Below are 14,022 nucleotides of genomic sequence, written 5' to 3'. Positions count from 1 at the left end.
TGGTCCATGTGGTCTGGGTAGAGAGAAGATGATCCCCTGGCTTTGGGGACCTCAGGCCTTTGGCTGCAGCATGCAGTTTGTGGATGGGCCGTGACCAAGGCAGGCTAATGGGAGCCTGTGCGCTGCCACTGTAGGTGCTGTTGAAAAAAAGGAAGTTCTTTCTGCTACCTGAAGCTACAAGACCACCTTAATGAAGAGCCATCCAAGACAGGAGCAAGCTGAGAAGAGGGTGGAGCCAAGACGGGAGCAGGACCAGACTGGGAGGACCCTGGATCCAGCCATGCCTGAAGCTGTGCCTGGTTGGGTTTCTGTCTCTTGCAAATTAGAGTTCTTACTGATGTATTATTTTTACCAATTTGTAATGCCTGGGCTCAGAAATCAATCTCAATGAGGAATCTCGTAAAGATTAACCTTTCTCTCTGAGATTAAATGGATTTAAACATTACATATTTGGGCTAAAGAGGACCCATAGGTCATTAACCTCTCATTGTTCTGTAGACGAGGCCAGATGAATCGAGCAAACCGCTCAGGGTCTGTCACTCTCCACTTACCGACGGACGCTGGTCCAGGCGTGTCCGGGACATTTATCCTGTGAGTGGGGCAGGCAAGTTGGGGCAGAGGGTCAAGGACCTGTGTCTCCTCATGCCTAGCCTGCAGCTCTCCCCTGTGCACCATGACGTGCAAGGCTGGAGCTCCGAGAGGTGAAGTGACTGGCCCCGTGTCACACAGCCGGAAACAGGCAGAGTGGACAGGTCTGCTCAGGAACCCGCAGCTCAGCTGTGTTCACACAAGTCTGAGCATTATGGGGTGAGGGCACTTTGAGGGCACCCCTGGGCTGTGGGAGGTGGAGACAGGGGTGGCCAAGGGGTACCTGGTAGCAATGCTGGAAGGGCTGGCAGTCGCCTTCCAGAACGTTCTCTGCAGCGTTATCACAGGTGCCAGAGCAACGTGCTGGGTGGCAGAGAAGCTGGGCCAGGCCGCGTGGGGAGAATCTGCAGCCTGGAGGCTGGGGGAGCCTCAGCAAACCAGCCTCTGTGCTCCCGACCCGAGGCCCTGGGGAAGCAGGCACCCACACCACGGGGCAGAGCCGCGTACTCCCTCCCGTCTCTCCGGGACCCCCGGGACCCAGCATGAGTGTGTGTGTGTCGGGGGGGAGGCCTCCACGGGAGACGGACCCCAAGGGGAGAGGGGAGGGGGCTGCCAGCATCCTGCTTCAGGCGTCGGCTCGGCACTGTGACAAACACCTGGTCTGCCTGAAACAACCCAAGTGTCCACCGATGATAAACCAGAGGTGGCGTCCGCACACCACAGGGGACTCTGACTCCCCCTGAGAAAGGATGAAATCTGGTGCCTGCGACAACACAGACCAACCTGGAAAACCCGCTGAGAGAAGCCAGATGTGAAGGGGACATGAGGTCGGAGGCCAGGTCGACGAAGAGCCCAGAACAGGCAAACTCACAAACGTGGTCAGTGAGAGGCCGCTGGCGCCGGGGGAGAGGGAGGGGCAGGGGTCTGCTGGCGGGTGAGGGGCTTCTGTTTGGGAAGACGAAAGAGGCTGGAAGTGCCCAGTGCGTGACGCCCTGGCTGGACACGGGGAGACACGGAGGCCGGCAAATTGCACATGAACTGCATTCTTCCTCAAAGCAAGACGAAGAAACTAGCAAACCCAGAACTAGAGCCTGGAGCCTGCACGGGCCCAGGGTCACCTGGCTGGCTGGGTGCGGCCCCCAGGGCCTGCCTGTCTCCCACCCAGGCTGCAGCCCTCTTCTCTGGACGTCTGCCCTGGCTAAGGCGGTAGCCAGAGCACCCACGACCTCTGGAGGCTGGGACCTCACCTTGGAGGCTGGGACCCGGCCCTGGAGGCCGAGTCCTGGCCCTGGAGCGCAGGCTGACGGGCTGGGAGCGCAGGTCCTTGGATCCTGGCCGGCCGTGCCCCTCCGCCCAGAGGCATGACTGTCCCCACCAGCGACCCTTGTAGACTGTGTGTGTCACGCTCCCAGCCACACGCTGCCTCTGTGGGCCCTTCTGCGGCAGGACCCAGCCCTCCTGGAAAGCCCAGCCCCCAACCCCGCCACTGAGGCTTGTGTAACGAAAGGCCGACAGGACGTGTGCTCCCCATTCCCTCATTCTCCCTGCTGCCGTGACAACAGGTGACCTTTCCAGAACAATCCAGCTCAGCCAGACTTGGTGCTGTCGATGGGCTTATGACGACAACATCTCCAAACCACAAAAGGGCACCTGACCCAGAGCCCGGGACTCTGTGCTCAGAGGGTCTGCAGCCACCCCATGCCCACCCCAGCTCTGCACCAGCAACCTGAGCGGGAGCCCAAGGCCGTTGGCCAAAGGCAGAGGACACACGGTCAGCGGGGTAGGAGCTAGGACGCCCTTGTCCTGAGGTGGCTCGGGAGGGAGGGCAAAGGTGCCCTGACCTTGACCCAGGACACCGCGTCTCCCGGTGGGTGAGCCCCACAGAGGGGCCAGGCCCCGAAACAAACCCAGGGCCACCCCCTCCCCAAAAGGGGTGCACGCAGGGATCCACGCGGCTTCCCGAGACCAGGGCAGGGCTGTTACAGGAGGTCAAGCAGACTCTGGGCCGAGGCCACTGCCCAGGCCCAAGGTGACAGAGACAGCAGGTGACAAAGGGCAAACACCCCCTCCACACACCCGGATTCCCCCAGCATCAGTCCCTGAGAGCAGCCTGACGGCCCCAGACGCTACGTACCCCGGGGCTCAAAAGCAAGACGAGGTGGCTCACTCTGGCCGTCCGGACCCCTGCCCTGGGCGGCACCCTCTTTCCAGCAGGGACCTGGAAGCCTCCCGCCCCACCAGGAACATGCTGTCCCACCGGCAAGCTGTTCTTGGACGAGGGGGACGCTGCTGGCACCCGAGCTGGGGCCGCGGGGTGGGGACACGGGGGCTTACCGGCCTCGCCGACAAAGACCTCCACGGGCGCGCTGGCCGGGCTCTCGCCGACGACATTGTAGGCGGTCATGAGCACTTCGTAGCGCCGGTACTTCTTTAGATCTGCAAGGCGGTGGGACGGGGTCAGCTGGCCCAGGACCGACTCCCTTTCTTAGAAAGCTCCCTCCGGGAGCCCGCTTGAGGGACCAGCGCCCCTGAAGAGCCGCAGGGGGAAGAATGTGGCTTCCTCGCACACAGAAGTCCACGGGGGGCCTGCCACCCTTTGTCCCGGCAGCACTGTGCCCCCGCAAAGTGACACGGGTGAGGCAAAGACGTGCCCTCTTCTGCACTGGGGAAGAGGCAGCAGCAGGCTCCTTCGGAGGAAGGAGTGGAGGCTCCAGGCCCCGGTCAGGGCTTGCCTTTGGCCAGAGTCTTTCCTTAAAAGTAACAACAAACAGGGGAGTTCCACTGCGGCTCAGCGGTAATGAACCCGACTAGTATCCACGAAGGCATGGGTTCAATCCCTGGCCTCGATCAGTGGGCGAAGGACACAGTGTTGCTATGAGCTGTAGTGTAGGTCGCAGAGGTGGCTCAGATCCTGCATTGCTGTGGCTGTGCTGTAGGCCAGCAGCTATGGCTCCGATTGGACCCCTAGCCTGGGAACCTCCATATGCCGTGGGTGTGGCCCTAAAAAGACAAAAAAAAAAAAAAAAAAAAATTCAACAACAGATGGGGGCGCAGGAGAGACCCTGACATTTAAATATATATATACAGCAGCAAGCCGAGGCCCTTGCATTTCTAACAGCCGTGGCCTGGGAAGGAAGGGGCAGGTGAATCAGGGCACATGAAACCATGCAGGCAGCTTGCGATTCATTCTAGTTGATGTGGTAAGAGCAGCTGACCCGACCTTTAATCAAAACATTCTGGAAGGTTCTCCCAGGAGCGTAGCTCTCCTGAGGCCCCATGTGGGTGCCTGCCCCCCCGCCCCGTGAATGGTTACCGCAGACGCCTCGCAGGCAGCTGCTCGGGCTGTGGGGGTGCAGTCAGTGGGACCCCCAGGCCCTGCCCCATGGCTTCTGTGGATGCAGACGGCCAGGCTGGCCTCGTCTCAAGCCGGGTGCCACGGAGGGGAAGGGGCTGCTGCGAGTACACGGGACACACCAGGGTGGACACAGCTGCGTGGCCGAGGCCACCCTCCCGCTCTTCACAACCCGCGGTTGCCAGGCCCAGGCGGAGACCCCCAGGAGGAAGCCCCCATCACTGGGGCCCGGCCTGCACTTGGCCCCTCCCCGGCTCCTGGGGATGTCACATCTGGGGGAGCATCCGGCCCAGAGGGACTCCCTGGGGAGACGGGGAAAGGAGGACAAGTGATGGGGGTGCGGGGAGCGCTTGGCAAACGGGGCAGCCATGTCTGGGAGGAGGGATGAGAGGTCCCCGGGGCGCCGTGGGGGTGAATGGGGGGCTCTGGCAGCCCCGGAGGGCGCCCCCCACCGCCGGGCCAAAGGAAGGGCCGGCGCCTCCCCCCCACCAATCTATCCCCCTGCCAGCCCAGCCAGCTCTCTGCGCCCAAGTGAGCCCCACTGGGGCCTCAGTCCTGCTGCCCGCTGACACCACCCCAGCCAGAAGTCCAAGGGGCCGCGCGAGGACGGAGGGAGACCCCGGGTGCGGCTTCCGTGTGACCCCTGAGCCTCGTTACAGCTCGACGCAGGCACAGAGGGACAGACACCATGTGACCCACTTCCCGGAGGTCCCTGGGGGAGCCAGGTTCACAGACCAGGAGGTAGAAGGCGGGTGTCAGTGGCTGGTGGGGCGGGGGGTTCAACGGGGACAGCGTCTCAGTTTGGGGAGCTGAGAAAGGCCTAGAGGTGACGGAGGTGGCATCGTGCACGGAGTTAGTGGCGCTGAGCTGTGCACTTAAGGACGGTAAGACGGGAAATTCTGTCATGTGTCTTTTACCCCAAGAGGAGGAGCCAGAGAGGAGACGTGGCATTTCTGACTTGCCTTTCTGTCCCACACTCGACCTCATGTGTCTGTATATCCCCCCCTCCCCCAGCCTCTGTTTCTAGAACTTTCCTTTCCTGGCTCCCTGCCGGTTCTGGCATGCTGTGAAGCAGCATTTGGGAGGAGAATTCTAGAAATGAGAGCCATTCCTCCCAGCTGGTTTTCACGGTCACTTTCCACGGACGGGCCAAGGGGCACTGCCCCGTTGCCCCCGATCACGGGGCCCCTGCAGGTGCTGTCACTTACGTGTTAGTTCGTACGTGGTTAGCGCGGAGCTGCTGTTCACGCTCTTGAAGCTGCTCTGGGCTGTGAGGGGCCAAGCAAAGCAGAAGCAGGGTCAGCATGCGGGGAGCGGGGGTTGCCCCTGGGACCCGAGCTGCTCCTGGCACGCTGCCCGGCCTGGGAGGGGGTGGGCCTGTGCCACCCCCTCCCCGATGAATCAGATCGCATGAGCACGTGGCACAGCCCAGCGCAAAGCCGCTCGAGAGAGGACTCAGACCCAGAGACGCGCTCCCGCAGGTGCCTGTGCTCGGGGAGGACCCCCGGCTGCCCGGGCTGAGCAGACGACAAAAGGGACAGGCAGCTGCGTGGCCAGCGCGCCGATCGGCCCCACCCTCTGAGCTCACGGCCTGCTTCTGCTCCAAAGCCCCGGGAGATGCCCATTGCTGTCTGGCCACCGGCAAGGGACACTTGGGGTGAAGCCGAGAATGGGGCGACAATTGAGCCAGGTCCTCGGTGGGGCAGGGGCCAAACTGCAGCCCCGAGACCCCAAAAGGGGAGGTGAAGGAGGAAGCAGGGGAGCTGCCTGTTTGCCCGTGTGACCTGCACAGGGATGGGAGGACAGGTGCACGGAAGGCCCAGAAGGCCTCTGATTCAACGGGCGGGGCCCCCCCACCGCTCTCGCCCTGACTCGGCACAAAGTGTCAAGGGCTGAAGTGTTTTCTGTGATGCTGTTGGGGACGCCAGGACAGGAGAGGCCTGGGAGCCTCCTTCTGAGAGAGGAGGGCGAGCGGCAGTCTTCTCAGAGCTCCAAACCGCCTCCGTGGCCGTTGGAAGGACAGTCAGGGCCTGGCCCGGGGCTGGTGCAGTGCAGGCTGCACAGACGCATCAGCCAGGAGGGGAGAAGCGGGGCTCCACACAGCTGCTCGTCCTGGGACCCCGGCCCCCAGACCCGCTCCATCAGGACGGCCCTGCTGTCCCGGAGCCCTGGCCGCTCCTTCTCCCTGAATAAAATCACGGCAGACAGGACACCACCTTCCAGCTGCACCCCCACCCCCCACAGAGAGCACCCCCTGGCCCTCCCTGAGCCCCCACCTCCTCCTGCCTTCCCCCGCCTCCACTGTCTGCTGGGCCCTTGTAATCACGCCTCTCTCTTCACATCCTCCGGGCAATCCTGTCACTCTGACCACCAGCTCAGATGGCTCCTCCTCCAGGCAGCCCCCCCAGATGCCCCCTCTGTTCACCGCACCTCGCTGTGTCCCGGGCTGTGTCCCTGGGGTTGGGAGAGCAGAGCTGCACCTCCTCGGGCCTCAGAGCAGCCCCCTGCCAGGAGGAGGGCAGGCCTCACCTGTAAGCTCGGCCCGCAGTGCCGACGGCGTCTTGAGCATCTTGGACTCGGTGGCCGAGGCCCCCTCGTACTCCAGCTCCCGGTAGTAAATCCTGTACCCCTGCAGCAGGCCGTTCAGGCTCTCGTCCCTCGGGGGCTGCAAAGACACCACAGTCAGGGGACCGCACTTCAGATGTAGCCAACCACGCACTGGTTCAAACAGAGGGTTTCCAGCTTGTAGGAAGCAGGCAGGTGTCACACTGAGGAGGAGGGCAGGGGACTCGGGCTCAGAACCAGGGCCAGGGTTCCTGCTGCCTGTGTGTGGGGACAAGGCCGTCTCATCCACGTCCAGCCTGAATACCTGAGCCCCAGCCCAAGGGTGGGGACCGTGGCCCTGGTCACTGCTGGACAAGGAAGCTGCCTGTTCCCAGTAAAGCCAGAACCCCAGCAGAGCTGTAGATGCGACCTGGCCCTGCTTCATCAGCCGGCTGGCCCACCCCGTCCCTTCCGTCACCACCCAGGCTTGTGGCCGTCTCACCGGCCCGCACAGACCCCTCCACATGCAGGGGCGTTCCCACCCTGCAGGACTCAAGCAGAGCTGGAACCCACCCCTTCTTCATGAAGCTAAGATCATTTTTTAGATATAATGCTATCGCACCCTGAATAAACATAACTTTGACATGAACTGAGGAATCAGAGAAGTTGTGTGCCTTGCTTTATTGTGGGGGTTGGAACCGAACCCTCAGTGTTTTCTTTTTTTTTTTTTTTTTTTGTCTTTTTGCTATTTCTTGGGCCGCTCCCGCGGCATATGGAGGTTCCCAGGCTAGGGGTCGAATTGGAGCTGTAGCCACTAGCCTATGCCAGAGCCACAGCAACACGGGATCCGAGCCGCATCTGCAACCTACACCACAGCTCACGGCAACACCAGATCCTTAACCCACGGAGCGAGGCCAGGGACCGAACCCGCAACCTCATGGTTCCTAGTCGGGTTCGTGAACCACTGCGCCACGACGGGAACTCCTGAACCCTCAGTGTTTCTAAGGTGTGACATCTGTCCCCATGGCCCCTCTTCCTGAGTGCCCGCCCTGGACCCCCGCAGGTGGAAATGCTGTGAGGGTCCCCTCACAGTCACAGCGCTAATGAGACAAAGGGGAGGTGGGCCAGCACGCACGCGTGGCTCCAGGTGGGGCAGGTGATCACAGAGCCCCCGGGGTCCCTGGCCACAGGCACGTCTGTCCAGGACCCTGTGGCTGAACCACCACCCTGACCGCTTTCTCCAGCAGAAAGCCCTCGGCCCCCTGGCCCAAGAGTTCCCTAAACGAAACCCAGACAACCGGGGTGCCAGGATCTGGGGAAGCCAGGAGCCCTCAGGAAGGGAGGTGAGAACAGGCGTGAAGCCCAGAGGTCTGACCGGGGCAGGATGGAGGGGGTGCTATTTTGGGGTGTGGTTTCTGTTTATTTTACAATTGGTCCCTTTCTGCGTTTTGGTGGACAAAGCCCTGCCATTGGAGAGGCAGGAAGCCCCGTGAGGCCCGGCGTCCCAGGCTGCCCTTGGCTTCCTCCAGCCTCTGGGTCGGTCCTGGCGGCTGCCCGCCCTGGTGACCACAGGGTCTCAACCTGCCCTTAAAACAGGGTGCTGCTGGCATGGCTTTTATTCCGATCCCTCCCTTTGGAGTTCACAAAACTGTTTTCAGGATAGCTTTTAGGGTTTTTTTTTGGGGGGGCGTACCACCCTCCCCTATTTAAAAATTGGCTCTGTGTGGGGAAGGTCAAAGCTGTATTACTAGTTGGTGCCAGAGACAGCGGCCGTGCTAGTGTCCCATTGCAGACACGGAGGTGGAGACGAAAGCCTGTGTGTGTGTGTGTGTGTGTGTGTGTGCATCACACACACGTGCAGATCTAGTCCTAAGGTTGGAAGGTGGACACTGGCCACCTGCCCCTTCGACTCTAGTCCTGGCTTTCCTGTTGGCTACAGTTGAGACAAACTAAAGTCCTTATTCTGTAGGGCTTCCTTCTTGTTTTTGAATTCGGTTCTTAAAATGTTATTGAAATGTAGCTGATTTACAATGTTCTTTTCTGCTGTACCACAAAGTGATTCAGTTACATACAGACATATGTCCCCTCTCTTTCAGATTCTTTTCCCATACAGATGATCACGGGATACCGGATAGAGTTCCTTGTGCCACACAGCAGGTCCCCGTTGGCCAGTCGTTCCACAGACCTCAGTGTCATGAGCCAGTCCCAACCCCCAGGTCTTCTCTCCCGCCCCTCCCTGTCCCCTTTGGCGACCCTAAGTTTGTTTCTAAAGTCTGTGAGTCTGTTTGTGTCTTGTAAACGAGTTCATTTGGAACTCTTTTTTAGATTCCACATGTAAGTGCTATCACACGATACTTATTTTTCTCTTACTTCCCTTCGCATGATAGTGCTCAGGTCCACCCATGTTGCTGCACCTGGCGTTGTTTCACTCTTTCTGTGGCTCAGCAATATTCCACTGTATACAATGTATCCCACCTTCTTCATCCATTCCTCTGTTGATGAAAACTGCGGTTGTTTCCATGTCTTGGCTGTTGTGACTATTGCTGCTACAAACACTGGGGTGCATGTATTCTTCCAAATTTTGGTTTTCTCCAGATAGATGCCCAGGAGTGGGACTGCTGGATCCTCTGGTAGTTCTATTTTTAGTGTTTTGGAGGACCTGCCATACTGCTTCCTGCAGTGGCTGCGCCAATTTACATTCCCACCAACAGGGTAGGAGGGGTCCCTTTTCTCCACACCCTCTCCAGCACTTACCCACTGCTGACTTTTTGCGGATGGCCACTCTGACGGGTGTGAGGTGGTACCTCATTGTAGTTTTGACTTGCATTTCTCTAATGATTAGTGATGCCGAGCATTTTTCACGGGCCTTTTGCGCATCTGCGTGTCTTCGCTGGAGGAACGTCTATTTAGATCTTCTGCCCGTTTTTTGACGGGGTTATTTGGTTTTTTGATCTTGAGCTGCACGAAGTAGGGCTTCCGCCAAACCCAGCTATTACCACATATAATAGGGTTTCCTTTACCCGTCTCGTAGGGAACACAATGGTTGGAAGAGCTGGAGGAGTCCACGTGTAAGAAGACGACGAAAGACGTTTTTCCACCCCGGCATCTGAGCTGCGCTGCAGGTGCTCACAGATGCAGCCCCTGGAGGGCGGGGAGCCCCCCAGCCCCCCGAGTCCCTGGGTACAGGTGGCAGGGCAGGGGCCCGCCAGGAGGTCAGAAGAGCTCCTCCATTGCGGGGGGGAGGAGAGGGGAGACCTGCCTGCACCCCATCCCGGGAGCTCAGTGCTGGTCTGCAGTGTGAAGCAAGAGGATGCTGAGCCCTGCCTGGGGTGGGGGGGGTGGGGGATGTGAGTACAGCTTTAGTCCCAGCCTTGCCTTCTAGCACTTACCACTCACCAGCTTCACCAGCTCCCCTGAGTTATGATACAGGACGTGGCAGAAAGGGAGTGCTGGCTGCAGACCAGAGCATCAGAGAGAGTGGTACGGGATGGGCTCCGGAGCTGCCCCTCGAAGGGGGAGAGGCTCTGGGGGGAGGAGAGGCTGGTGGCAGAGGCGGTGGCTGTATGAAGTGGACCTGGGTGACTGGGCACAGGGATGGGAGGGGCCCAGGCAGCAGGGGGCAGGAGTTGCCCAGGGTGGGCACCAGGACTGAGCAGGGATGGGTGGGTCCTTGCCGTTGTTCACAAGGGCAGCCCCCCAGGATGGGCTGGACCCGAACTGCAGGGGGAGGGGCTGAACCCACTGTCAAGTCTGCAGGAGCCTGTTCACCAGCAGTCGTGAACCCGCCCGGGTTTGAAGACAAGCCGCGGGGGCTTCTGCTCCTCTCTTGTGACACTGTGCCCTGCATCCAGGCTCGGATGAAGCCAGCGTGCGGCCCGCGAGGCCCCGGGCCCTGTCTGTGTGGAGGGGGCGGTGGGGGGTCGTCTTGATGATGAGGGCTCCCTCTCCGGGGTCCGAGCGGAAGGAGGCCAGCAGCCAGAGCAAACCACTGTCTCGAGGGCCCAGCCCTACCACCTCACTGGGTCCCCTTCCATCCCCCGCCAGGCGCTCCGACCTGGGCCGGAAGCCTGCAAAGGCCCAGGCCTGACCTGCAGACACACAGGTAGAGGTGAGGCTGCAGGGCGTTTACCTTCAGGGAGGGGGGCCGGGGTGGGAAGGACGCATCCAAAACTATCCAATAGGCAGGACGCGGGGGCTTTGGGAAAACAACCGTGTCCTCGCGGGGGGCCAAATGTGGCTCTGGGCCCCGCAAACACCTGGTCCCCAGCCTGTGTCCACACAGCAGGCAGCTGGGGTGTGGAGGGAAGCACTGGAGGCCAGGGATGCTGCACAAACACATCCCGCAGAGGCAGAGAGGCTGCTGCGGGGTCAAGGAGGAGGCCGAGCCCCCAGCCCACCGCACACCTGCTGCCGGCCAAGGGCAGGTCCACATGAGGCCACAGGGCCCTACCAGAACCCCCGCAGGAGCCGTCCCAGCCCGGGGGAGGGGCCTGGTGGCCTGCCACAGCCCAGGCGGTGGCCTCACGGGGCATGCCCTCATGATCCGCGGTGGCGCCCGGCCGGGGCGGCCTGCAGGGATTCTGGGTGGGGCTTCACCACACTTCCTACGCCTGAGCCTGGAAGAAACCAGTCCCTAGCGAGAGGCCTCTACGACTCTGGACGTCCTAGGAGGTACCAGCAGGGCAGCGCCACGTGACACGCAGAGTTCCAGAAGCAAGGGGCCCGTTCAGGCCCTGGCTTCACAACCGCTGTGCGGAGTGGGCTCAGGCTGGCTGCCCAGTGCCTGGGCTCAAGCCCGTATCCAGTGCAGGCGGGGCGCCCAGATGGTCTCGAGAGGATTTCCAGACCGGGAACAGTGGCTCCCTTCTCGAAGCCCTTGGCCCTGACGACACTGATCCTAGATTCTGACACGCGTGTGCCCCTGGGGGCCAGACTCAGCTGCATCTTGGTGCCCTCTACCTCCCCAGGGCACCTCGGACAAGCCTAGGATGGCAGGCGCTCCAGCGGGCTGATGGGAAAGAGCTGGAGAGCCGGCTTTGGTAGGTGAAGGTGTCACCGCCTCCGGGTGAGTTCACCTGATCAGCCACCTGTCCGGGCAGATGCCTGAAGGAAGTGGGGGCCCCTCCAGAAATGCCTTCGGTCTGCCTCTGTGCAAGAGAAATTCTACCAGCAGGCTCTTTGGGGGGCCGGAGTGTTTTCCCAGTGTTCGAAGCCCCTGTTAAAATGCAGGTGGCCTGGTCAGGATGCACCTGGCCTTGACCAGGAAGGGGACCAGGAGCTGGGATGGCAGGAGGGCGAGGGCGGCAGGCTCTGGAGGCGGCAGGGTTCAGGAGGGAGGGACCCAGGGCTGGGAGGGGGCAGGACTCCCACCACGAGCCTCACTCCTGGAGAGCCCTTGGGGACAGGCTGGGCTGGGTGCCGCGGGCTTCCCCAGACAGGACACGTGGAAGGGGGGAGTTGGGCGGCTCTACTTGGCTCCTGAGGTGGCGCGGAGAGTAGAGCAGAGCTGGGTCCCAACTGCTATCGTCCTGAGGTCTGAGCCTGAGACTTCCCAAGACGTCTGCTTCCCGGAGGGCAGAACACGGATCCCCTCCGATGCCCGTGGCATCAAGTCCAGATGCGTCAGGAGGACCCAGGGAACCTGGCTCCATCGCACCTGCCTCTGAAACTCGGCAGCCGATCCCAGGGGCTGTCACGCCCTGAAGCCTTTGCTCCGGCTGCCATGATGCCTGGGTCCTGGTTCCCCTGCTGCTTACTGGGGGAGGACCGTCCATCCTGTGACCTCCCACGCCCTCTGGACAGAGTCGGCAGTTTCCTAATGCACGCAGCACCCAACACCTTGATTGGAAGTTTCTCAAGCCCTGGAATCTGTCCCGTTGACATCTGGGTGCTCAGCACCCAGGCTGAAGCTGGTCCTCTGTGGACGGACGATGGTGCAGGTGGGGAGGAAAGGAATGAAGGCCAGGATGTGTCCTGAAGAGGCCCCTCTGCCTCGACTGCTCTGCCCAGGTGGCCACGACGCTCCTTGTAGGAGAGCAGCCCTCACGGCACCAAGCCTCCCTGGCCGGCGTCTGCAACCTGTCCCTGGGACGTTTCCCCGGCTAGCAAACGGCCGCAAATCCCCTCACAGAACATCCACTGCAGCCACACAAGGGGAAAGGCACTGGAGTGACAGACTGTGTGACCCACTGGAGGTTTCCGAACAGCCAGCTGAAGGGGTGTGATCAATTCAGAAACGTGGACGCCCGTCGTGAGCGGCCCTCAGTGCAAACACAGAGCCGCCGCTATCTAGAACAGACTCGTAAATCCTTAGATTCCACAGCAGGGGAATGAAAGGCACAGATCGATTATCCTACTAGGAAGAATCAGATCTGACAGAAGGCCACGGGGGGCCCGTTCACATAGGTCAGTGGCCTTGAAAGGACAGGCGGTGTTTGCATTTTTAAACAAATTAACTAAAAAAAAAAAGGCTTACAGGTGAAACAGTCCATATGGGATGCAAATCTATAGTTAAACGTAGTCTCTTTGTTCTGTTGGCTTTGATTTAGCGAATGACTCATAATTTTAATTTTACTTCAATTGCCAGGCAGTTGACAGGCATTTCTTTCCACACTGCATCATTCTGGCCATCTCCTGCTCGGGCTTCTTGCAATTAGTTCATCTTCCTGGGCTCAGAAGGGGGACAGCTGATGGTCACACACGCCAAAACCCCTTTGGTGCAGCTCTCGCCGCCTCAGTGTTCCAACCGCAACCCAGGGCTTGGAGCCCGGTGGCTGGAGGCAGGACAGCCAGGCTGGCAGCCAGCCTTCGTCCACAGCCACTATTTGGTGGTGATGAGATGCCACAGCCCTGCGCATGGCCTCTACAGAACAGGTACTCACCTAGGCACCGGGCAGTCAGCCCCACGGCTGCAAATAAAGCAGGAACCTGGCAGAATTCAGCACGGGGCAAGGACACCCCTGCTTTTGACTGACCATGGCAGTGGAAGGTGGGAAGCAGAGGTGCCTGGAACCTACGATTTCCATGCTGAGTGTTTCCAGCTCCCACCAGAGGACCTGATGGAAGTTAGGGGTGTGGAGGCCGAAGGGGCCTTGGATCTGAGACCTCGCAGTGACCTTAGGGGGTCTGACCTCCTGTTTTGATAGTGGAGGAACCTGGGGCCGGGGAGGCCGGTGGTGGGCAGGACGTGCACAGGAGGCCGGGCCCCTCCTGTCCCAGGCCCGTCCTGTCCGGGGCTCCTCGCCCCGGCGGCGGCTTCCCCATGTGGGGCCTGGCTGATGCTTCCTGGGTCCCCACGCCGTGGCCAGGCTCCAGTGAGGCTGGAAACGGCAGAGCCCCCCAGTGCTGAGTTGGCGGCTCCCCAGGAGGACATCTGGAAAGGCCTCTGATCACCTTTGACGTTCCCAGCCCTGAGGCGCTGTCCCTTAGCCACAGAGGAGAGGCGACGTGGCCCAGGAGGACTCGGCCGCCCCCTGAAGGAGCCTCTGCCCTCTGAACAGAAGCCCAGTCCGTCCAAACCCTGAGCTCCATCCTCGGAC

At 60.8% G+C, this 14,022-nt stretch overlaps 1 protein-coding gene across 7 annotated transcripts in view; it reads right to left on the bottom strand.

Annotated features, from left to right (window-relative positions):
- The window catches only part of SDK1 (sidekick cell adhesion molecule 1), an 823,726-nt gene that overhangs the window by 51,402 nt on the left and 758,302 nt on the right, over window positions 1-14,022 (bottom strand). For 5 of the 7 annotated variants that reach the window (XM_085016314.1, XM_085016308.1, XM_085016310.1 and 2 more), the window contains exons 33-35: window positions 6,470-6,605; window positions 5,149-5,208; window positions 2,923-3,024 (exon numbers count right to left, since the gene is read on the bottom strand). In XM_085016314.1, the coding sequence (XP_084872440.1) occupies window positions 2,923-3,024; window positions 5,149-5,208; window positions 6,470-6,605 (298 nt within the window). The remainder of the gene's footprint in view (window positions 1-2,922; window positions 3,025-5,148; window positions 5,209-6,469; window positions 6,606-14,022) is intronic. The other 2 variants (XM_085016312.1, XM_085016313.1) reach the window with 1 other exon arrangement.

The sequence above is a fragment of the Sus scrofa genome, chromosome 3 (assembly GCF_054392235.1).
Source record: "Sus scrofa isolate SSC_HxYL_T2T_F1_AM1 chromosome 3, Sscrofa_HxYL_maternal_Yorkshire_Landrace_v2.0, whole genome shotgun sequence".
NCBI lineage: Eukaryota > Metazoa > Chordata > Mammalia > Artiodactyla > Suidae > Sus > Sus scrofa.
The sequence above is the reverse complement of the archived record's forward strand: the minus strand, read 5'-3'. Positions and strand labels throughout refer to the sequence as shown.